Source organism: Moschus berezovskii, chromosome 16 (assembly GCF_049115385.1).
Source record: "Moschus berezovskii isolate FMDL1 chromosome 16, NW_MosBer_1.0, whole genome shotgun sequence".
Classification (NCBI taxonomy): Eukaryota; Metazoa; Chordata; class Mammalia; order Artiodactyla; family Moschidae; genus Moschus; species Moschus berezovskii.
Window position 1 is genome coordinate 68668512 of NC_142475.1, and position 25674 is coordinate 68694185.

Below are 25674 nucleotides of genomic sequence, written 5' to 3' on the forward strand. Positions count from 1 at the left end.
AAAGTATTGGACTTTCAGCTTCAACATCAGTCCCTCCAATGAATATTCAGGACTGATTTCCTTTAGGATGGACTAGTTGGATCTCCTTGCAGTCCAAGGGAACCTCAAGAGTCTTCTCCAACACCACAGTTCAAAAGTATCAATTCTTCGGCACTCAGCTTTCTTTATAGTCCAACTCTCTTCATGACTACTGGAAAAACCATAGCCTTGACGAGACTGACCTTTGTTGACAAAGTAATGTCTCTGCTTTTTAATATGTTATCTAGGTTGGTCATAACTTTCCTTCCAAGGAGTAGGCGTCTTTTAATTTCATGGCTGCAATCACCATCTGCAGTGATTTTGGAGCACCAAAAAATAAAGTCTGCCACTCTTCCCCCACCTATTTCCCGTGAAGTGTTGGGACCAGATGCCATGATCTTCGTTTTCTGAATGTTGAGCTTCAAGCCAACTTTCTCACTCTCCTCTTTCACTTTCATTGAGAGGCTTTTTAGTTCTTCTTCACTTTCTGCCATAAGGGTGGTGTCATCTGCATATTTGAGGTTATTGATACTTCTCCTGGCAATCTTGATTTCAGCTTGTGCTTCTTCCAGCCCAGCGTTTCTCATGATGTACTCTTCATATAAGTTAAATAAGCAGGGTGACAATATACAACCTTTTCCTATTTGGAACCAGTCTGTTGTTCCATGTCCAGTTCTAACTGTTGCTTCCTGACCTGCATACAGGTTTATCAAGAGGCAGGTCAGGTGGTCTGGTATTCCCATCTCTTTCAGAATTTTCCAGTTTATTGTGATACACATAGTCAAAGGCTTTGGCATAGTCAATAAAGCAGAAATAGATGGGTTTTTTTTTAAACTCTCTGGCTTTTTCTATGATCCAGTGGGTGTTGGCACTCTCTGGTGCCTCTGCCTTTTCTAAAACCAGCTTGAACATCCGGAAGTTCACAGTTCACGTATTGTTGAAGCCTGGCTTGGAGAATTTTAAGCATTACCCTACTAGCATGTGAGATGAGTGTAATGTGCAGTAGTTTGAGCATTCTTTGGCATTGCCTTCTTTTGGATTGGAATGAAAACTGTGGCCACTGCTGAGTTCTCCAAATTTGCTGACATACTGAGTGCAGCACTTTCACAGCATCACCTTTTAGGATTTGAAATAGCTCAACTGGCATTCATCACCTCCACTAGCTTTGTTCATAGTGATGCTTCTTAAGGCCCACTTGACTTCACATTCCAGGATGTCTGGCTCTAGGTGAGTAAAAACACCATTGTGATTATCTGGATCGTGAAGATCTTTTTTGTACAGTTCTCCTGTGTATTCTTGCCATCTCTTCTTAATATCTTCTGCTTCTGTTAGGTCCACACCATTTCTGTCCTTTATTGAACCATCTTTGCATGAAATGTTCCCTTGGTATCTCTGATTTTCTTGAAGAGATCTCTAGTCTTTTCCATTCTATTGTTTTCCTCTATTTCTTTGCACTGATCACTGAGGAAGGCTTTTTTATCTCTCTTTGTTCTTCTTTGGAACTCTGCACTCAAATGGGTATATCTTTCCTTTTTTCCTTTGCTTTTCGCTTCTTTTCACAGCTATTTGTAAGGCCTCCACAGACAGCCGTTTTGCTGTCTTGCATTTCTTTTTCTTGAGGTTGGTCTTGCTCCCTGTCTCCTGTACAATGTCACGAACCTCCGTCCATAGTTCATCAGGCACTCTATTAGATTTAGTCCCTTAAATCTATTTCTCACTTCCACTGTATAATAGTTAGGGGTTTGATTTAGGTCATACTTGAATGGTCTAGTGGTTTTCTCTACTTTTGTCAATTTAAGTCTGAATTTGGCAATAAGGACTCATGATTTGAGCCATAGTCAGTTCCCGGTCTTGTTTCTGCTGACTGTCTTCTCCATCTTTGGCTGCAAAGAATATAATCAATCTGATTTCAGTGTTGACCATCTGGTGATGTCCATGTGTAGAGTCTTCTCAATTGTGTTGTTTGGAGAGGGTGTTTGCTATGACCAGTGCGTTCCCTTGGCAAAACTCTATTAGCCTTTGCCCTGCTTCAATCTGTACTCCAAGGCCAAATTTGCCTGTTACTCCAGGTGTTTCTTGACTTCCTACTTTTGCATTCCAGTCCCCTATAATGAAAAGGACATCTTTTTTGGGTGTTAGTTCTAAAAGGTCTTGTAAGTCTTCATAGAACCATTCAACTTCAGCTTCTTCAACATTACTGGTCAAAGCACAGACTTGGATTACTGTGATATTGAATGGTTTGCCTTGGAAACAAACAGAGATCATTCTGTCATTTTTGAGACTGCATCTAAATACTGCATTTTGGACTCTTTTGTTGACTATGATGGCTACTTCATTTCTTCTAAGGGATTCCTGCCCACAGTAGTAGATATAATGGTCATCTGAGTTAAATTCACCCACTGCAGTCCATTTTAGTTTGCTGATTCCTAAAATGTCGATGTTCACTCTTGCCACCTCCTGTTTAACCACTTCCAATTTGCCTTGATTCATGTACCTAACATTCCAGGTTCCTATGCAATATTGCTCTTTATAGCAATGGACCTTGCTTCCATCACCAGTCACATCCACAACTGGGTGTTGTTTTTGCTTTCTCTCTCTCTCTTCATTCTTTCTGGAGTTATTTCTCCACTGATCTCCAGTAGCATACTGGGCACCTACCAACCTGGGGAGTTGATGTTTCAGTGTCCTGTCTTTTTGCCTTTTTGTACTATTCATGAGGTTCTCAAGGCAAGAATACTGAAGTGGTTTTCCATTCCCTTCTCCAGGGGACCACATTTTGTCAGAACTCTCCACCATGACCCTTCTTGGGTGGTCCTTCTTGGGTGTCCCTACACGGCATGGCTCGTAGTATCATTGAGTTAGACAAGGCTGTGGTCCATGTGATTAGATTGGTTAGTTTTCTGTGATTGTGGTTTTCAGTCTGTCAGCCTCTAACAGAGGAGGATAAGAGACTTATGGAAGCTTCCTGATGGGATAGACTGAGGGGGAAACTGGGTCTCCAGTTTAAAAGTATCAAAAATACCAAATATTTAGTAATCAACAAATTATGTGCATGACCTTTGCAATTTACTGAAAGAAATTAAGATTTGAATAAATGGAGATATATACCATATTCATGGATTAGAAGATTGAACATTGTTAAGATGTAAATTCTCCCCAAAATTGATTTATAAGTTAAAAGCAGTTCCAATCAAAATCCTTAAAGGCTTTTTTGGTGTGATGAAGGTTGGTAGTAACATATGGATTCTAAACTTTTTAAGAAAATGCAAAGCACCTAAAATAGTGAAAACAAATCTTAAAAATGAAGAATAAAGTTTCATTACCTGATTCAAAACTTAATATAGAGCTACAGCAATCAAGAATGTGAGGCATCATCGTAGACAAACAATTCAAAACAGCACAAAAGAAAGTTCAAATAGATGTATACCCAGTTAAACTGTATACCTAAATTTATAACCATATAACCAGTTTAACAGATTTTCAGTACTGGTACCACAGCAATTCAAAGGAGAAAGGAAAGTTTTTTCAACAATTAGTATGGAAAAATTTGATAAATGCATAGGAAAAACATTCATCTTGACTTCTACCTTGCATATATACAAGGTATATACAGAAACTGACTTGGAATAGATAACAGACCTACTATAAAAGTTAAACCTATATGCTCCTAGAAGAAAACATAGAATAATATCCTCATGACCTTGAGGTAGGAAGAGACTTATTAAACAGAAACCAGAAAACACTAAACATAAAAGAAAATAATAATCAAAACCAAAAGGTCTGCTCATCAAATATATCTTTAAGAAAAAAAATACAAACTATTTTTGTACCTGGAAGAAAAGTTTCGTGATACATATGTGACAATGGATGTGCATTCAGAACTCCATTTAAAAGTGAGCAAACAACTTGACACTTCACAAAATAAGATGAGTAACAAATAAGCACATGAAGAAGAGTTCAAACCAGAGGTCATCAGGGAAATGCAACTTAGAAATGTAATGAGATACCATTTCACACACACTACCATGGCTAAATTGAGAAAGACTGACAACACTGGATGTTGGTGAGGAGAGAAACGTCTGGAACCTTACCTAGTTGGCTGGAATGTAAAATTGCACAACCACTTTGAAAAACCGTTTAGCAGTTTCTTATAAAGTTACATACACCTACCTTATGACACAGCAATTCCACTCCTAGATATTTATTCAAGATAATGAAAACACAAGTCTACAAAAAGACTTGTACAAGAGATGTTTATTGCAGCTTTATTTATATAGTCAAAACATGCAAAATCCAAATGTCCATCACTAGGGAAATGGAGAAACAAATTCTGGGACATTTATATAATGGAACATGACTCATCAATAAAAACAAGTGAACTTCTGACACACACACAACAGGGCCAATCTCAAAAACATGCTGAGCAAAAGAGATTAGATCCTAAAGAGGATGCACTGTTTGATTCTATTTAAACAAAATTCAAGAACAGGAAAATTAACTGATGGTGACAGAAATCACCTGTGGAAATAGGAATTAACTGAGAGAATAAAGGAACTTTCCAAAGTGATGGAAATGAAAATGTTTCATATCTTATTGAGGTGATGGCTATAGGAATGCACTATCTGTCAAGATTCATCAAATTGCATGCTTAAGATCTTATTACTTCACTTTATTTATGTAAATCTTACCTAAAAAACAAAACACCAAATCTCTCATACAGCCCCAAATACTACAGAAGAAGGTTAATGACAAACAGAAAGAAAGACAAGGGCTTTAATTTACAGAGGTATCACAAATCAAGAAATAAGCAGATTAATTTAAAAATAGACAATGGTCACAGTGTTCATAGAAAAATAATAAAAAGTGTTTAATAAATTCTAAATGATGCTAAAGCTTACTTCTAGTTAAAGAAATGAAAATTAAAATAAAATACCAGTTTCCACCCATCAGAGGGCCAAATTTAAAAGTCTAATAATACCCAGTACTGGTGAGACTGTTAAACAAATATTCTCATGCTCATTAGTGGAAGATTAAATTGGTGCAATCTGTGGCAGTTAGCACTATATTTACATTATGATTTAATTTTAATTTTAGCAAAACATCATCTGTCCAATTAAGTTAGAGTTAATTGGACTTTTATTTTTTTGATTTAAATTTCATTCTACAAATTTGTTTTTGCCTTATAATTGCACATACTATATTAATATATGAAGTTCATTCCTAGCTTTTTGAACATTTAAGTAAACTTTTTAAAAAGAGTACTTGCTAGTGGGGAACAATTTATATCAGATAAATTCTAAATATCTGTCTTATAATAATCTTTATGGAAAAGATTTATGCAAATCTGTGATCAATTTGTAACAGCATATATTTTACCTGTCTATGAGTAGAGTATCACTTGTTACAATTAAAATATCCAAGCAATTTTCCAGTTCCTTGTTACGGTCACTTGTCTGTACTAGACTCATCAGCAAACAGAGCTTGAGCAAATTGTAAGTCCCAGGAGGAACAATCTGTGATGCAAAGATGTTGGCAAGTATGGCTGTAAATTTCCAGCGTGAGCTGGAAGTCAGAGAGAGGAGACACCTGAAACTGTCACTAATTCCTGAAGGAACTGAAAGTAAATATTAATACACATATTAAAAGGGGCTTTAAAACAAGCAAATGGTATACAGACATCTAATTCCATTAACCTAAAATATCAAATTGCAGTTCTTTTAATGATGCCACATTCAAATTATTACAATGATAATAAATTATGATTGGAGGTCACTCTAGTCTATCATTTCTACCCAAGGAACATAATAAAAAAGGATGCACACCCTGTGTGTCCATATAGATTGCCTGTGGGTTGCAAGTAAATTCCTCATTTTTTCCTTTTAAGACCTATGTGAGCAAAGTCAGATCATGAGGCTCCTGTATTGCGGTGTTTCCTTTATATTTCTGTGTTTGAAACAGTATCACATTTAGTGAGGGCTAAAAGGCAGAACTGAATATTCTGCTTTAGCAAGGGCTAAAATCATTGGAAGAACTGATACTGAAGCTGAAATTCCAACACTTTGGCCACCTGATGCGAAGAACTGATTAATTTGAAAAGACCCTGATGCTAGAAAAGAGTGAAGGCAGAAGGAGAAAGGGACGACACAGTATGAGATGGTTGGATGGCATCACCGACTCGATGGACATGAGTCTTAGCTCTGGGAGTTGCTGGTGGACAGGGAAGCTTGGTGTACTGCAGTCCATGGGGTTGCAAAGAGCCAGACACAACTGAGTGACTGAACTGAACTGAACTGAAAAAGCAGAACGGGATATATTTGAATGTTCCTGTTAAAATGGAAGATTTATACCCTTCTAGTTTAACATAGACTGTAACATTCTAGACCTTCTCCACTCCCTTATTCTGTCCAACTCCTGAAAGGGATCAGCAACTTAATCCAATGGGTCAGTTTGGGAAGAGCTGTGCACATATAACTCAGTCCCTTTCTCTTTCCTCTTGGGCTGTCATCACAAAGCAATGATTTCTTCTATTCAGCCATGACCATGGACCAAGGGAGGCCTACCTAGAGTAGGTCTTGCCACATTTAGGTGGTTAAATCGGCCTAATTCTAGAGTTTAGCAGGAGAAAGCACACTTCACCTACATATAAGTCACGTTCTGCTACCAAATCAGCAAATTTTAAAACATTTTACAGCAGAAAATACTGAAAGGATCTTTAAAATGTCTATTGTTCATTAATGCTTTCTTTCTTCAATATTTTTATTCTTTTAATAAGTTTTTCTCTTCAAAATAAGCAGAGGTATCTAGAACCCATTGTATTTAAATTCAACTTGAAAGAAAGTGAAAGTGCTAGTTGCTCAGTAGTGAGCAACTCTTTGTGACCCCATAGACTATAGCCCACCAGGCTCCTCTGTCCATGAAATTCTCCAGGCAAGAATACTGGAGTGAGTAGCCATTCCCTTTTCCAGGGGATCTTCCTCACTTAGGGATCGAACCCAGGTTTCCCACATTGCAGGCAGATTCTTTACCATCTATGCCACCAGGGAAGCCCTAAATTCAACATGGGCCGCTGTTATTCTAGATAGCCATCTCAGTTCAGTTCAGTTCAGTCACTCAGTTGTGTCCAACTCTTTGTGACCTCATGGACTGCAGCACACCAGGCCTCTCTGTCCATCACTAACTCACAGAGTTTATTCAAACTCATGTCCATGAGTCAAGTGATGCCATCCAGCCGTCTCATCCTCTGTCGTCCCCTTCTCCTGCCTTCAAACTTTCCCAGCATCAGGGTCTTTTCCAATGAGTCAGCTCTTCAAATCAGGTGGCCAAAGTATTAGAGTTTCAGTTTCACCATCAGTCCTTCCAATGAATACTCAGGAATGATTTCCTTTAGTATAGACTGGTTGGATCTCTTTGCAGTCCAAGGGACTCTCCAGAGTCTTCTCCAATACCACAGTTCAAAAGCTATCTAGTGATTAAAAAAAAATCTATTATTTGAGATTTAACTAGCTTGTCTTACATTTAGATATTTGTTTGCCAAATTAAAAGAGTAGATCTGCTCTTCACTTTTGTTTATTTAGTACTTAATTAAGTTGGAAGAAAATTATCAGTAATAAAGCAGATATTTTGGCCCCCAACTGCCTTTGCCTCACGTCTTATTTCTCGATTGGCTCAAAACTCAGATGAGGAAGAGTATGCCAGAGGGGAGAATGTCCTCTGCATCCAATAGTAATGATGGTGATGAAATAATGATAGTAGTGGTGTATTATGAATTAGGGAAGCACTATTGCACACTATCTGACCTAATCTGTAGGAAAAGTCTTGAGAGTAGTAGTATTCCTGAACCTGAGGCTTAGAGAATTCACACTTCACTTAAATGACTGATTTCATATACCATGATGCATTTTGTTTTTGTTACTCCCTGTGAAACAATGTTTGTATCTTTAGTCAGTCGTTTTGGTATTTATTCTGAGGCCAAGGGTTTACTTAATCTGGTGATTTGCCTTCAGTCTCCTAAAGGTAATTTTTCCACCATCCAGATGATTCTGAAGCACACTAAAGTTGAGAATCACTGAATGAGATCATTTTGTATTTTCCCATTTCCCATATATGTAACCTTAGCACGTCTCTTATATTGACAGTTACTACTTTGATTCTAAATTGATTCTTGTTAATTTAAGAATGTCTTGAAACCATATGTTACATTTGAGTATGGGTATATAAGGCAAAAATATACATCTTAGTTACCTTGAGTTTGGAATAGTGTTCAGTTCAGTTCAGTTCAGTTCAGTCGCTCAGTCGTGTCCGACTCTCCGCGACCCCATGAATCACAGCACGCCAGGCCTCCCTGTCCATCACCAACTCCCGGAGTACACTCAAACTCATGTCCACAGAGTCGGTGATGCCATCCAGCCATCTCATTCTCCGTCGTCCCCTTCTCCTCCCGCCCCCAACCTTTCCCAGCATCAGAGTCTTTTCCAGTGAGTCAACTCGTCTCATGAGGTGGCCAAAGTATTGGAGTTTCAGCTTTAGCATCAGTCCCACCAATGAACATCCAGGATTGATCTCCTTTAGAATGGACTGGTTGGATCTCCTTGCAGTATAAGGGACTCTCAAGAGTCTTCTCCAACACCACAGTTCAAAAGCATCGATTCTTCGGCGATCAGCTTTCTTCACAGTCCAACTCTCACATCCATACATGACCACGGGAAAAACCATTGCCTTGACTAGACGGACCTTGGTCGGCAAAGTAATGTCTCTGCTTTTTAATATACTATCAAGGTTGGTCATAGCTTTCCTTCCAAGGAGCAAGCGTCTTTTAATTTCATGGCTGCAATCAGCATCTGCAGTGATTTTGGAGCCCAAAAAAACAAAGTCTGACACTGTTTCCACTGTTTTTCCATCTATTTCCCATGAAGTGATGGGACCAGATGCCATGATCTTTGTTTTCTGAATGTTGAGCTTCAAGCCAACCTTTTCACTCTCCTCTTTCACTTTCATCAAGAGGCTTTTGAGTTCCTCTTCACTTTCTGCCATAAGGGTAGTGTCATCTGCATATCTGAGGTTATTGATATTTCTCCCAGCAATCTTGATTCCAGCTTGTGCTTCTTCCAGCCCAGCGTTCCTCATGATGTACTCTGCATATAAGTTAAATAAGCAAGGTGACAATATACAACCTTGACGCACTCCTTTTCCTATTTGGAACCAGTCTGTTGTTCCATGACCGGTTCTAACTGTTGCTTCCTGACCTGCATACAGGTTTCTCAAGAGGCAGGTCAGGTGGTCTGGGATTCCCATCTCTTTCAGAATGTTCCACAGTTTATTGTGATCCACACAGTCAAAGGCTTTGGCATAGTCAATGAAGCAGAAATAGATGTTTTTCTGAAACTCTCTTGCTTTCTCCATGATCCAGCGGATGTTGGCAATTTGATCTCTGGTGCCTCTGCCTTTTCTAAAACCTGCTTGAACATCTGGGAGTTCACGGTTTACATACTGCTGAAGCCTGGCTTGGAGGATTTTGAGCATGACTTTACTAGCGTGTGAGATGAGTGCAATTGTGCGGTAGTGTTATTTTTGTATAATTGAAATAAATGTTTCTACCATAAAAAAAATTCCAGAATATTGGAAATAAAAGCAAAAATAAACAAATGGGACCTAATTAAAATTAAAAGCTTCTGCATAGCAAAGGAAACTATAAGCAAGGTGAAGAGACAGCCTTCAGAATGGGAGAAAATAATAGCAAATGAAGCAACTGATAAAGGATTAATCTCAAAAATATACAAGCAACTCCTGCAGCTCAATTCCAGAAAAATAAATGACCCAATCAAAAAATGGGCTAAAGAACTAAATAGACATTTCTCCAAAGAAGACACACAGATGGATAACAAACACATGAAAAGATGCTCAACATCACTCATAATTAGAGAAATGCAAATTAAAACCACAATGAGGTATCATTTCACGCCAGTCAGAATGGCTGCTATCCAAAAGTCTACAAGCAATAAATGCTGGAGAGGGTGTGGAGAAAAGGGAACCCTCTTACACTGTTGGTGGGAAGGCAAACTAGTACAGCCACTATGGAGAACAGTGTGAAGATTCCTTAAAAAACTGGAAATAGAACTGCCATACGACCCAGCAATCCCACTCCTAGGCATACACACCGAGGAAACCAGAATTGAAAGAGACACATGTACCCCAGTGTTCATCGCAGCACTGTTTATAATAGCCAGGACATGGAAGCAACCTAGATGTCCATCTGCAGACGAATGGATTAGAAAGCTGTGGTACATTTATACAATGGAGTACTACTCAGCGATTAAAAAGAATACATTTGAATTTGTTCTAATGAGGTGGACGAAACTGGAGCCTATTATACAAAGCGAAGTAAGCCAGAAACAAAAACACCAATACAGTCTATTAACACATATATATGGAATATAGCAAAAAAAAAAAAACTCAGATGAGGAAGAGGATGCCATTTTATCCAGCTCTTTTTCTCAGACCACTATAAGTTACTCAGCATTGCCTTAGCTAGAAAACAAAGGGAAGAAAAATTTTTAGACTACTCTCTAACTCCTGGCATCTTAAAACGTTCTTCTCATTGATAATTAATTTTTTAAAAATCTGAATAGAGTTTAGCCAAAAGAAAAGAATCATTCCTAGGGGCAAGTTTCCACATTATCCTGATTTATTTCCTTCATAGCATTTATTATCTGAAATTGTCTTATTAATTAGATTTATTCACTATCTACCATATGATTTAAGAGTCCACCCTGGTGGCTCAGAGTTTAAAGCATCTGCCTGTAATTCGGGAGACCTGGGTTCAATCCCTGGGTTGGGAAGATCCCCTGGAGAAGGAAATGGCAACCCACTCCAGGATTCTTGCCTGGAGAATCCCATGGATGGAGGAGCCTGGTGGGCTACAGTCCATGGGGTCGCAAAGGGTCGGACATGACTGAGTGACTTCACTTCACTTCTTCATATGATTTAAGGGTGGGAATCTTGACTGTACTGATCACAACTCTATCCCTAGTGTTTTGAAGAGTGTCCACAAGCAGCCAATACTTATTTCCTGAATGAATGGATTTAAACTTGCAAGTATTGTTAAAAATGATATTAACATTTTCCTTACCTTTTGGAATACAAAAAGTGATACTATTTGCTTCTATACAGAGAGCAGTTTGTGATGTTTTTACACAGGTTGGAATTCCAATAACCTTATACTCATCTCCTATGTTCATTTTATTCACTGATTCATCTAAAATTATTAAAGACAAAAGAAAATATGTGTTAACTAAATGAAACTTTTACTGATGATATGGTTCAAAGATCTAAAACCAGTAACAATTTAATAGTTCAGTTAGCTGCTAAAGATTTACTTTTGTTTAGTATAACATGCATACTGAGTGACATGAATAATGTAAATTGAGGTAATTTTACTGCTGATAAATTTTGATACATCATTTTGAGCCAGTGATGAATTAACTTCAAGAAGTATGTGGCATAGCAATTAAACAGTCTCCTATAATATAGTCAAGAGGCAAAACAGGACAACTCTGTTTAAATGAAACATGTTTCCATTAAATAACAAAAATGTTAATAAAAGACTTTATAAGTAATAATTTTATTTGGGAAGAAAATTATTTTTAAAAGTATTATGTACTGTCTATAATATGGGTAAGGTACCTTTACACACACTACATAATTATAAACTTTAAGACAAATATTGTTATCCCCATTTTATATATGAAGAAACCAAGAGGTTAAGTGACTTATACAAGGTCCTGGGTGTTCATTGGAAGGACTGATGCTAAAGCTGAAGCTCCAATTCTTTGGCCACCTCATGGGAAGAGTTGACTCACTGGTAAAGACTCTGATGCTGGGAGGGATTGGGGGCAGGAGGAGAAGGGGATGACAGAGAATGAGATGGCTGGATGGCATCACTGACTCAATGGAGGTGAGTTTGAGTGAACTCCGGGAGTTGGTGATGGACAGGGAGGCCTGGCGTGCTGTGATTCATGGGGTCACAAAGAGTCGGACACGACTGAGCGACTGAACTGAACTTAACTGAAAGTAGTTAAGTGCTTAGTCATTCCGTCATGTCCGACTCTTTGTGACCCCATGGACTGTAGCCTGCCAGGCTCCTTTGTCCATGGGGATTCTCCAGTCAAGAATACTGGAGTGGCTTGCCATGCCCTCCTCCAGGGGATCTTCCCAACCCAGGGATCAAACCCAGGTCTCCCCCATTGCACGTGGATTCTTACTGTCTGAGCCAACCAGGGAAGCCCAAGTAGTTAAGTAGCCGAATTGAAATTCCCGTCCGGGTCTGCTCCTGTCTAAAGTCTACCCACAAGACACTTTACTAGGTTCCTCTCACCTTTACGGATTGAGCAAAGCCTTTGCACAAGTTCAAAATTTATTCTGAAAAACTAAAAAACCTTAATCCTCCATTACACAGATAGAATTTGGATGGTTGTAAAGATGCTGATTGCAGCCATGAAATTAAAAGGCGCTTACTCCTTGGAAGGAAAGTTATGACCAACCTTGATAGTATATTAAAAAAGCAGAGACATTACTTTACCAACAAAGGTCCGTCTAGTCAAGGCTATGGTTTTTCCTGTGGTCATGTATGGATGTGAGAGTTGGACTGTGAAGAAAGCTGATCGCCGAAGAATTGATGCTTTTGAACTGTGGTGTTGAAGGAGATCCAACCAGTCCATTCTAAAGGAGATCAATCCTGGGTGTTCATTGGAAGGACTGATGCTAAAGCTGAAACTGCAATACTTTGGCCACCTCATGCAACTAGTGGACTCACTGGAAAATACTCTGATGCTGGGAAAGTTGAGGGCGGGAGGAGAAGGGGATGACAGAGAATGAGATGGCTGGATGGCATCACCGACTCTGTGGACATGAGTTTGAGTGAACTCCGGGAGTTGGTGATGGGCAGGGAGGCCTGGCGTGCTGTGATTCATGGGGTTGCGGAGAGTCGGACACAACTGAGCGACTGAACTGAACTGAACTGAAAGCTGTAAAGGAAATGGCAACCCACTCCAGTATTCTTGCCTGGAGAATCCCAGGGATGGGGGAGCCTGGTGGGCTGCCGTCTATGGGGTCGCACACAGTCGGACATGACTGAAGTGATGCAGCAGCAGCAGCAGCAGCAAAGCTGTGAAAGATTGGCCTGCAAGCAGGGGCAAGGATTAACCTCCCTCTGTGAGTAAACAATGATCTCTATTTCTCCCTCTCTGTTCGTTCTCTCTCTCTCCAGCTCCAGAGAGTATATTGGTAAATCCTGTAGACCTAGATGTGAAGAATCAGGCCCAAGACTTAAGAAAATAAAAACCCCAAACCAAATAAACAAACCAACACTCCTTCTTCCCCTACCCGCCAAAATCCCTGAAGGATATAGTATGAATTACAAGAGGAAAATTAAACAAATCATTTTTTAGCTGTTCCCTGGACTCTTAGTTTGGTGAATGTATCCTAAGGTCAAGAAAGGATCAAGAGGAAGGCTAGGAGACTGGGAAGTCTGGGTATCTCTTCTGATAATCCCCAGAGGCGTCCTGTTATTAATTATTTTTAAAAAATTCATTTGGGTTCTATTAAAAGTTTATTTGAAGAAAGGATTTTCTACTAAAATATATGTTGGATAGTTACTTTTATTTCTATATTGTAATATATGGTTTGTATTTAGTAGAATTAAGTAGTTAAAATAATAGATTTCGAAGCTAGAATGCCTGAGTTTGAACCATGGCTATGTCATGTGCTAGCTGTGTAACCTTGGAAAAGTTATTTAACTTCTCTGTTCACCCATTTCCACAGTGTAAATGGAGACAACAATTGAAAGAGTTGAGAGTTGCTCTGATTAAATGAGTTAATATATGTAAAGTGTCTGGCACACAATCAGTTCAGTTCAGTTCAGTTCAATTCAGTCGCTCAGTCGTGTCCAACTCTCCGCGACCCCATGAATCACAGCACGCCAGGCCTCCCTGTCCATCACCAACTCCCAGAGTACACTCAAACTCATGTCCACAGAGTCGGTGATGCCATCCAGCCATCTCATTCTCCGTTGTCCCCTTCTCCTCCAGCCCCCAACCTTTCCCAGCATCAGAGTCTTTTCCAATGAGTCAACTCGTCGCATGAGGTGGCACACAATACTTGGTATTAAAAATTATAGTCATCTGGGCTTACATGCCTGCCTTGTCCTTGTCAAGTCATGGTGAAAATAATTCTTGTTTGAGTCTCTACTTTCCAAACTCTTGAGTCCCCTACACATGGTTGCATCCAAAATCTCTCTTTAAAAACAGTTGAATTCTTCCAATTTTAGCCCAAGAAAAGAGGCTGAACAAATCTTCATTTTCACAATTCTGGCTTCTTAACGAAGACTCACTCTTCCCTGGGTGACTGATACTGATAATGATTTCCTCCTTTATTGCAGAATCTGTCTACTCACAGGTCTTAACTCATGGAGTTCATTCATTTATTGAATGAATTTACTTACTAAATTTTTACTATGTGCAGTAAAAATTCATGTCCTACCTTCATGAACATTATATTTTAAAACATTAACTCCAATACTTACATAAGACATACATACACAATAATGGGAATTATTACTGTAAATAACTGTCACCCTGAGATTTAACATAGTGCTTCATAGCATGTGCTAATATCTTTTTAAGTGAATGCTGTGTGACTGAATAATTGGTACATTAGCTGTATATGACTCTAAAATACTCAAGAAAGAGAACACCTATGATTATCAAGTACCATGTATAAATACCATGTTTATACCATGTATAGCAAGCATAAAGTCAAGTACATTTTAGTGCAAAAAGGTCTTACCTCTGAGGAAGACTGTAAGAGATTGAAACCTAAATGACTGGTTGTTACAATATCCTTGAAAAGCATGAAGTGACTTTGCAGTAATTATTTCAACTATCTGTTTATCTGAATGCAAAAAGCAAAAAAGAATTAGTTATTAGGATATATATTTAATTTAATTTCTACATTAAAATATCAGACATTATTTTAAAAATTATAAATATAAAACATAAATGCATTTTACCACCAAGTACTCTAAATTTTCTGTCTTCTTGAAGTGAAGATGAACACAGATTACACAAAAAGTCATTTCTTACTGTTGCAGATTCTGTAGCACCAGGTACATGCACTCTTATATACTGAAATCCTGAAAGAAAACAGAGTTAAGCTAAATTTGCCTTCAGATTTAGCTTTCTATTTTCAATCCTTTAAAATGAATCTAATTCAACATTTAATTAAATTGGGTTTGGATGTGAGTTCACAGCAGTTCAATGGCTATTTTTTGCCAGGCACTGTGCTAAGGCACTAGTTTTATGGATATTTAAACACACAATTTCAATAGATGGTGACCAAAACCAGACAATTTCAATATGCAGTATTCATCTACAAAGTGTTCAGAGAGATGACAGGAGGGGCAACCAACCCAGTGAGAGGTGGGGATGAATGGAAAAGTTGTCCTGGAGAAAGACTGAATGGAGTTAAGCCAAAGGGTTGAGAGAGGACATTACATGGAGACGGAACACCATGAACAGTCATGAAATTGTGTGAGAGAACAAGTTCATCAACAACACAAGTACACCTATTAAATTATAGGGGAAAGATGGGGAAGAAAAAATGAATTTCAAGGTTATACAAAGTAGACATGTAAACATTGTGAAAGTCACTCAATCGGGTCCGACTCTTTGCAACCCCATGGACTGTATAGTCCATGGAATTCTTAAAGTCAGAATACTGGAGTGGGTAGCCTTTCCCTTCTCCAGGGGATCTTCCCAACCCAGGGATTGAACCCAGGTCTCCCGCATTGTGGGCAGATTTTTTACCAGCTGAGCTCTGAGGGAAGCCCTTGTAAACATCGAAAGTGAAAGTCAAGCTGCTCAGCCGAGTCCAACTCTTTGCTACCCCAGGGACTGTAGCCTGCCAAGCTCCTCTGTCCATGGGATTTTCCAAACAAGGATACTGGAGTGGGTTGCCATTTCCTTCTCCAGGGGAACTTCCCAACTCAGGGATTGAACCCAGGTCTCCCACACTGCAGGCAGATTCTTTACCATCTGAACCACCAGGGAAACCTAGGAGACACCAAATTTTATCCCATTCTTTTCATGCTATGAATGTTTCATAACTAATTATAAGCATGATTTAAGATTAAACAATAAATTATTTTGATTTTACATTTTAATATTTACCTTTTGAAAGAGGGCATGCTTCATCTGAACAAAGAAATCTGGCACCTTGTGTATACTTGGTTACAGTTGTCATTGCAATCACAATTCCTTGCATTGTATAAAATCTTTGAGATGTATAATCACGTGGAAACTCACAAAGATCAAGACAATAACTTGGCAGAGGAGGTAAATGTGTTAACTTCAGCACTATATTAATCTAATAAGAACACAAAAAATAGTATTAATAAAAAGTACAGATCCAATTGGACTTGCATTACAATATAGTAAATATATTTGTAGCATTAAGTCAAATAAATGATTTATTTTAGTATTAGGAACCAATCTTTTGAGCATTAAGAGAAAATATATTTAAATGTAAAATTAAAATGCAAAATCCTTATAATCTGATATTTGATTTAAAAGTATTATGAACTATTATCTTTCTTTAAAAATATACATTTCTGTAGAAAATAACAAAATTCTGTAAAGAAATTATCTTTCAATTAAAATTTTTAAAAATAAAATCAGGGAAAAGTTTTAAAAAAATATATATATATATACATACACAAACATTTCCTCACCATTCCCTGAAAAACTTATTTATAAAACAATGACAACCTCATAGCAATAAATACTTCTAATGCCCAGATCTCTAAATATAATTTCTCACTGAAAGGAACCAGAGCTCCTTCGGAAAAATGGCTAGTTTCAGGTCTGGGGCAGAAAATACACTAATGAAATCTATCAAAAGGAAATAAGAACAAACTTTAAGAAGCTCCCAGTGACCAAAGTTAGAGAATATAAACATCAAAAAAAAATGACAACAATTCACTGAAACATATCAGATATAATAAAAAAATTCATGCATTAATAGCTCCTTATAATTTAAAAATGGAAAAACAAAAAATATTGTTCAACATTGGAGGCTGCTATATTTCAACTCATCACTCCGAAAATTTATAAATGGAAAGAATCAAACATTTCTTCTGCTTTTCCTGTACAAATTGTATTTCAAGGTAATTAAACAGTTGATGAGAGAAAAACTTCTCTTGCAGGATAATTTTAGCTAATAAACATTGAAAGTTTTCTAAAATCTGGAAAATCACAATTTTGCAACTCCTAATGAAATAACGGAATCTAGGCAATGATTCAGGAGATCTGGGTTTGATCCCTGCGTCAGGAAGATCCCCGGGAGAAGGAAATGGCAACTGGCTCCAGTCTTCTTGCCTAGAGAATTCCAAGGACAGAGGAGCCTAGCAGGCTACAGTTCATGGGGTCACAAAGAGTCAGACACGATTAAGTGACTAGCACACACACAGGCAATGATTATCAATGACTGCAAAAACGGAGGTGAAAGCTGATGATAGACTGTGATTTGGAGGGGTCAGACTGACATCATCTGCACCCAGCGATCAATTGTGGCATTGCTAAAAGTGGGACAACAGAGAGGGCACTTCTAATGTAGGGCAGTATGAAACATGTGACACTACAATATATTCTTATCAAAATGAGTTGAATTTGAATCTAAGCAAGTATAATATTTAGAAGCAATTGCTATTTTTCAGAAATATGGGGTCTAGGGAATAAGTTAAATACCACATGAACATAATCAGACAAGCCCAGATTGAGACATTTTACAGGACAACTAACTAGCTTCTTCAAAAATTCAATGGCATAAAAAGGGAGGGGAAGGAAATGCCTCTAGATCAAAAAAGACATAGTGAGATATAAGAACCAGTTATAAAGTGTACATCTTGTTTTGACCTTGACTTGAACAAATCAGCTGTGAGAGATTCTTGAGAATCCCAATTGGGCAAATTTAAATCTGGGCTGGACAGGATATTAGATGAAACTAAGAAATTACTGTTTTTTGTAAGGGGTAATAGTGTCATTGTGGCTATGAAAGAAAAATGTTCACAATTTTTAGAGGTTGATACATACCGAAGTATGTGAAAGTGAAAGTGAAGTCGCTCAGTAGTCTCCGACTCTTTGCGACCCCATGGACCATAACCTAACAGGCTCTTCTGTCCATGGGATTTTCCAGGCAAGAGTACTGGAGTGGGTTGCCATTTTCCTCTCCAGGGGATCTTCTCCACCCAGCGATCAAACCCGGGTCTCCCGTATTGCAGACAGATGCTTTACCGTCTGAGCCACCAGGGAAGCCTTAACCAAAGTATGTAGGGGTGAAATATCAAATGTATTTTAAAGATTTGCCTTAAAGTATTTCAGAAAAAAACTGATGATGCAGGCATGGCAAAATATTGCAAACTATTAAATCTGAGCAATAGATAATATGGAGGTTCATTGTATTATTCTCTTTATTTTAGGGTATGTTTGAAATGTCTTATTATTAAAATGTTTAATATTATAAGTGATAATGCGGGAAGTAAAGATGTGTATGTAGTTCACTGAACTTTGAAAAAATGTTTTAATAAAAAATACATTTTAATATAAAAATATTTATTTACAAGTTATCCTGAAAGTACTGTACCTTAGTTTTCTTTGTTAAATTTAACTAAAACTTACTTGAGTTTCAGTCTGCAACTGTCCAATTAGTGAGAGAGTCTTAACAGCAATATAACAGACCTGTGATTTCAAACAAGAAAACCAAAGAAGTTATGGAAGATTCCATGTGGCATAAAATTATTTCTTTCTTTAACTTACTGATTGAAAAACTTGAGCAGCTTTTAAAGGCTGGTGTAAAATGTGATTTCCAAGTTCAGCATCCAATTCAACAATATCAGAGGGATTTATTAAAACATTGAATCGATAGACAGCATAACTTTGTTTTAAATCTGTAAAAATACACAAATTTAAAAATGAAGTTGTTATATGTAGGACTTTATTTTAAAGTTTCTAAAATAAAGTCACCTTTGCTGAACATACCATTGTAGTATTTGCAATCATCTATGAACTTCTGGAGGCCTCCACTTCTGTCAAGATAGATAAGGGCTGCCTCTTTCATTTTTAGATTTGACATTTTCTTCTAGTTAATGATTCTTCTCTTTTGCTGACTGCTTAAATCACAATTGCTGGTGAAGACTACAGAGACTAATACTCATAGAAAATATGAGAACACCTAGAAATAAAATTAAGTTTACATTTAAGGATATAAAATAAAACTACACTATTAAAAGTAAAACTGAGAGTGAAATAAAATGACGTAAAATTTCCAACTTAAAAAAATTCCTAGGAGTTCCCTAGCAGCCTAGTGGTTAGGATTCTGAGCTTTCACTGACTTGACCCAGGTTTAATCCCTGGTCAGGGAACTGAGATACCACAAGCTGAGCAGTGCAGAAAAATCCTACCCAAAGGGAAACCACACTTCAGCTTCTTTTGTTAAATGATATTTTATTCAAGACTAGGTTATGAAATTCTTCACAAGACTGCAAATTTAAGAACAGGATCCTCAAATGTCTCTTTACAGAGTAATTATACCAAAATACACTTGTTGAAAAAAAAATATGAGATAATGAGGTCTTGGCCTAAGGGATCTGAAAACCTGGTTCTACATCCAGAGTTTTCTAGTTGCTGTGGGGAAATCACTCGACCTCTCTTGGCTAAGTATCTTCACCTCTAGGAAATTAAGGGCTTGTATTAGATGATAAGGCCTCTTCTGGCTTTACATTTTGTATCAGTGACCAACATAAAACATTAAACCATAGCAATGAGAATGGAATACATAAAACTAATTTAAAGATAGATAGCAAACAAAAATTGGAAACAATATATGCCAAAAATTGTATTAGGTGCTAGGGATAAGATGATTAAGATCGAATTCTGCCTTCAATGAGGTGCCAATTTAGAGAGGCAAAAAATAATGACTATCACATTTATTCATTATCAAATATTTATTAGGCATTTACTATTTAACGGATATCATCCTGTCCTAGGCACTGGGGATACAAAGATCAGTAAAATAAGTTCCCTGTTGTTGCAAGAGTACAGTGAGGGAAAGCAGACATGTAAAAAAGTTAAAATTCTGTACAATTTATGTGCTATAAGAGAAATATTAATGTACTAGAGAGCACAGAAGGAACTGTATATGAAAGAGTTCACTAAACTTGGGGTCTGCCTCGTGTAGGGGTAATAATATTTTCTATTGTTTTAGGACATTTTGATTTAATATAGTTGAGTCATAGACATTTAAAGGTGACATTTCAGTAACTGGAGGAGAGTTACGTGAGATTTCAGTAATTAGAGGAGAGGTGAAGAGAAGAGAAATTTTTTCAAGGATAGAGGTAATCTCCCTTCTCCCAATTTTCACGCCTACACTATTGAACCACACCCCCACAACTTGGAGTTCAGCTCATTTTCCAAAGTGAGACTGCCCTTTTGGCTATTACATGGGGGGCGGGGGGGGGGCCGGAGGCACAGTTAGGGAGGCGGGTAACTTCAGAGTTTCTTTCTCAGTGCCCCTAACCTAAACAAAACGATCTCAAAGCGTGTGTTGTGTTCAGAACGTTCCATTTGTGTTTCATCAGACCATAATTCGGCGGCCAAATGATGGGAGACTGCTAATAATGAAATGTTTGGGTGAAGTTCAACCGGATTGTAAAATATGGAAGTCCATAATGATTATACAGACAAAGGGAAATCATCAACATTTTTAACAGGGGAGTAATATGGACAGGGAGGCCTGGCGTGCTGTGATTCATGGGGTCGCGGAGAGTCGGACACGACTGAGCGACTGAACTGAACTGAACTGAATATGGTCATACTTTTATGTTGGACATCAGTGCCTGCTGCCAGAGTGGAAAGAGGGGTTGGAATAGAGGAATTCTATGATCAGTTTCTAGTCTTTGGAGATACGTAGCCCAACCTAGGGCATTAGGAATGAAAGAGAATGGAGGGGATGGATTATAGACTTTTAAATTTTTCACGCCGGTCTACGGATGTGGGTGAAGGCTGCTGCTCTAATAGAATACAGAAGTCAGGTGAAGGGTAGGGAAATGACAAGGTGAAATTCTTTTCAGATATGCTGACTTTGACCGGTTCTGAGGACATCCAGACAGACAGAAGAATTAGGGCGACGTAAACCAGGGCCACCTCATGCGAAGAGTTGACTCACTGGAAAAGACTCTGATGCTGGGAGGGATTGGGGGCAGGAGGAGAAGGGGACGACAGAGGATGAGATGGCTGGCTGGCATCACCGTCTCGATGGACGTGAGTATGAGTGAACTCCGGGAGTTGGTGATGGACAGGGAGGCCTGGCGTGCTGTGATTCATGGGGTCGCAAAGAGTCGGACACGACTGAGCGACTGAACTGAAACCAGGGCTTGGCCTTCCGTAATTTTAAAAAGACCAGAGATAACGCTCTGGGTATCACCAGTGTAAAGCGGAGGTCCTGGAGTACTGGCATTATCAAGGAAGCGGAAAGTGGAGGAAAAGACATGGAACCCTTTGGGAAAGCATTAAATAAGCCAACCGGGATAAAATTTGACAGGTCTTCCCGCAGCCTAAAGAACCCAAGTGTTGGTTCACTAGAAACAGGCGCAGGTCGGGTCTCCTCTCCAGACCGAGTCAGCACGAAAACACCTCACAATCAAAGTGGATGGAAGCAAGTCCGGCCTCACACCCTGAGCTCCAGGACCTCTTCCACCCACAGAGGCACTGTTGGGCTGTGCCTGTGGACCCCAGTCCAGCAGGGTGTGACACCCTTCCACCCACCGAACCTCTCCTGTCGCGCGCCACCTGGAGCCCGGGAGCCACCAATGTCCTCGCGCGCATGCGCGCACCTCTGGGCCGTTGGTCGCGCAGAGCCTGCTGGGATTGTCCCTTCCAGTCACCAGAGCAACTAGTCTGACCTGCACTCCATCCTCTTTAATATAACGGCTCTTGCTTGCTCCTTAAGAGGTAAAGAACTGAAAGATAAAAAACCGTTGGTTTTCACCGGCCAAGGATGTTCATGTTTGTTAAAAAGCTTAGGTAAAAATCTGGTGGGAATGCAAAATGGTGTAGACAATTCGGAAAACATTCCCTGATAAAGGACCACAGAGTTACTACATGACCCAACAATTTCGTGCCACATATTACATATTATACATATTATATATAGATAGTATGAGAAAGAATGCAAAACGTATGTTCACACAAGAACTTACATGTGAATGTTTGTTGTATTACAATAGCCAAAAAGTGGAAACTGATAAATGGGTAAATAAGATCTGGTATATCCATATAACATGATGTTATTTGTCAGTTCAAAAGAATGTCAGTTCAACTGAACTGACTTTTAATACTTGAAAGAATGAGTATTAAAATATGTTACAACATTCATAAACCTTGGAAACACTATGCAAAGCAAAAGAAGCTACATAGGAAAAGCCAAATATTGTAAGATTCCATTTATGTGAAATGTTAAGAAATGACAAATCTGAAAGTGAGACAATAGATTAGTGGTTTTCTGGGGCTTTAACGGGAAATGGAGAGTGACTGCTAATGGGTATAACTTTTTAACTGTGGTAATGTACATAAAACTTAACCATTTTAACAGTTTTTAAGTGTACAGTTCATTTGTACAGTTCACTGGTGTTAAGTACGTTCACATTGTGAAACCTCACTACCATCCACCTCCAGAACTTTGTCCCCTTCCAAAACTGAAACTCTGTCCCCTTTAAACAGTAACTCTCCATTTCCCTGGCTCTCTACTTTCCCATCTGCCCCTGAGAGCGAGCTGGGTTCTGTCTCCATGAGTTTGACTACTCTGGGTACCTCATATAAGTGGAATCATAGTGTTTGTCCTTTGTGACTGGTTTATTTCACTTAACAAAATGTATTCAAGGTTCATCTACATCATAGCATATCAGAACTTCCTTTTAAAGGCTGAATAATATTCTATTGTATGTATATACCACATTTTGTTTATCCACCCCTATAAGGTGGAGAGGGAAAAGGGGATGACAGAGGATGAGATGGTTGGATGTGGCATCACCAACTTGATGGACATGAGTTTGAGCAAGCTCCAGGAGTCGGTGATAGAAGGGAAGCCTGGCATGCTGCACTCCATGGGGTTGCAGAGTCGGACATGACTGAGTGAACTGAACTGACCCATATAGGGTTTCTTTTTGAGGTAATGAAAATGTTCTAAAATTGATTGTGGTGATAGTTGCACATCTCTGAATAAATTAAGAGCCAGTGAATTTTACACTTTAAATGGGTGAATTCTATGGTATGTGAATTAAATCTCAATAAAGCTGTTACCAAAAAACCAAAGCTTGTGCTGAGTCCTTCCCTGTTAGTATTACTTTGAACAATCGTGCTGTATTTCATTGGGTTGGGGGGATCCAGGAGTTGGAAGCCTGGACCACTTTCCTTGGGAAAATAGTAGAATCCACTCCTTTCAATATTTAATAGGGTTGACAAAACACCACAGAGTTTGTTCCTATGGGGGAATATAATCTATGTGAGCGACGAGGTGAAGAAAATGTTTTGCTGAACTAGAAATCAATCTGCAATAGCAAAGGTCTGTTAAAACTGTCTTGTACTAAAATCCTATGGTTATGAATACTATTTTATATGAGAAGAACTAGACTATGGGCTGCTGATGGATCTTGTTTTAAGGTAGAATCGATTCTTTGGAAAGGTATTTATTAATATACATATAAAAGTTTTGGTTAATCAGTTAACTGTAATGATTCATTTCCATGCAAAGTAATAATGGAGTTTTAAATCAACCAAGTCCAATAAAATCTTCCAATAGGTTTTTATGTATCTAGTATATCCTTTAAAGTATGTTAGACATTGAAAAAGCACTTAAAAATTTAAGTATTCAGTGCATTACTGCCTGTTGCAAATTCTCTGAAAATGAAAATGATATCTACAGTCAAAATTTCATTGCTTCTGATTGCTACATTATTGTAAATACTTATAGAATTTTATTGCTTTAGGAGATCACTGAATATCACAAACAAAATTTCAGTGGCAGGTTAAGAATTAGAAGCATCCCAATAGGAGGCTTGAAAATTTAAAGTAGACATCCAGTATGTAAAACTAGTATGATTTGCAAGAAGCAACACTTATTTTTAGGTACACTCATATAGGGCATCTGTTGGGAAGATTTATAAATACTTTGTAAGTGATTGGTTCATTTTAATTTTTTAACTTGAAAGTGGTGGTGTGAAAGAGGACTGTTTTATGCAAATCAAAGTCCTTTCCATTCTCATCCTCTCTTCCATTTTTCCCTCTTTCAGCAACTAACTTACACAGGACCTGCTGTCATGCCTTTTTAAGATTTAAAAATTTTAGAGCAGTTTTTTCACAGCAAAATTCAGCAAAAGTTAACAAGCTTTAGGTAGAAACTTATTTTTAGATCTTTCTTCCTGATATATACGTTCAGTGATATAAGTTGAATTATATCAATTCAAGCAATTATCTCCAAGCACTGTTTTCTCTTATCTACAAATTTTGATAATTGTTTTCATTTTCATTTAGTTCAAAGTATTTTAAAATTTCTCTTGATATTTCTTCTTTTACCTATGTGTTATTATATGTTATTTAATCTTCATGTATTTTGGGGCTTTTCAGTTATATTTGTTATTGATTTCTTGCTTTGTTCTGTTATGGTTTTAGAGCAGACATGATATAATTTCTATACTTTTCAATTTGGTTAACTGTTTTTTATGGTTCATGATTTGACCTATCTTGGTGAATGTTCCATGTGAACTTGAGAAGAAAGTGTATCTGCTATTTTTGGGTGAAGCAGTCTATAGATGTCAATTATATCCAGTCAATGGATGGTGTTGAGTTCAACTAAGTCCTCGCAGACTTCTGTCTGCTGGACCTGTCCATCTCTGAGAGAGGACTGTTCTAGTCTCCAACTATGACGGTGAATTCATTTCTCTCTCCTTAGTTTTATCAATTTTTGTCTAACATAGTTTTATACTCCGTTAGGTGCATACATATTAAGGATTGCTATGTCTTGAAGAATTGACTCCTTTTATCATTCATTATGTAATGTCCTTTATTCCTGGCAAGTTGCCTTTCTCTGAAGTCTCCTCTGTCTGAAGTTAATATAGCTACTCCTCTTTTCCTCTGATTAGTATTCAGTTAAGTTCAGTTCAGTCACTCAGTCGTGTCCGACTCTTTGTGACCCCATGAATCACAGCAAGTCAGGCCTCCCTGTCCATCACCAACTCCCGGAGTTCACTCAAACTCATGTCCATCGAGTTGGTGATGCCATCCAGCCATCTCATTCTCTGTCGTCCCCTTCTTCTCCCGCCCCCAATCCTTCCCAGCATCAGTCTTTTCCAGTGAGTCAACTCATCGCATGAGGTGGCCAAAGTATTGGGAGTTTCTGCTTTAGCATCAGTCCCTCCAATGAACACCCAGGATTGATCTCTTTTAGAATGGACTGGTTGGATCTCCTTGCAGTCCAAGGGAACCTCAAGAGTCTTCTCCAGCACCACAGTTCAAAAGCATCAATTCTTCGGCGATCAGCTTTCTTCACAGTCCAACG

The 25674-nt window shown here is 38.3% G+C and overlaps 1 protein-coding gene across 2 annotated transcripts in view; it reads right to left on the minus strand.

Annotated features, from left to right (window-relative positions):
* MCMDC2 (minichromosome maintenance domain containing 2) overlaps positions 1–19201 on the minus strand; it is a 38390-nt gene extending 19189 nt beyond the window's left edge. The window contains exons 1-10 of one of the 2 annotated variants that reach the window (XM_088844444.1): positions 19104–19201; positions 18882–19012; positions 18744–18803; positions 16239–16434; positions 15865–16034; positions 15752–15800; positions 15153–15224; positions 14857–14961; positions 11144–11269; positions 5395–5632 (exon numbers count right to left, since the gene is read on the minus strand). In XM_088844444.1, coding sequence (XP_088700570.1) covers positions 5395–5632; positions 11144–11269; positions 14857–14961; positions 15153–15224; positions 15752–15800; positions 15865–16034; positions 16239–16434; positions 18744–18803; positions 18882–19012; positions 19104–19197 — 1241 coding nt within the window. In that variant the 5' untranslated portion in view covers positions 19198–19201. Of the gene's footprint in view, positions 1–5394; positions 5633–11143; positions 11270–14856; positions 14962–15079; positions 15225–15751; positions 15801–15864; positions 16035–16238; positions 16435–18743; positions 18804–18881; positions 19013–19103 lie in introns of both variants that reach the window. The other variant, XM_055432582.2, reaches the window with a different exon arrangement.
* Between the last annotated feature and the right edge of the window lie 6473 nt (positions 19202–25674).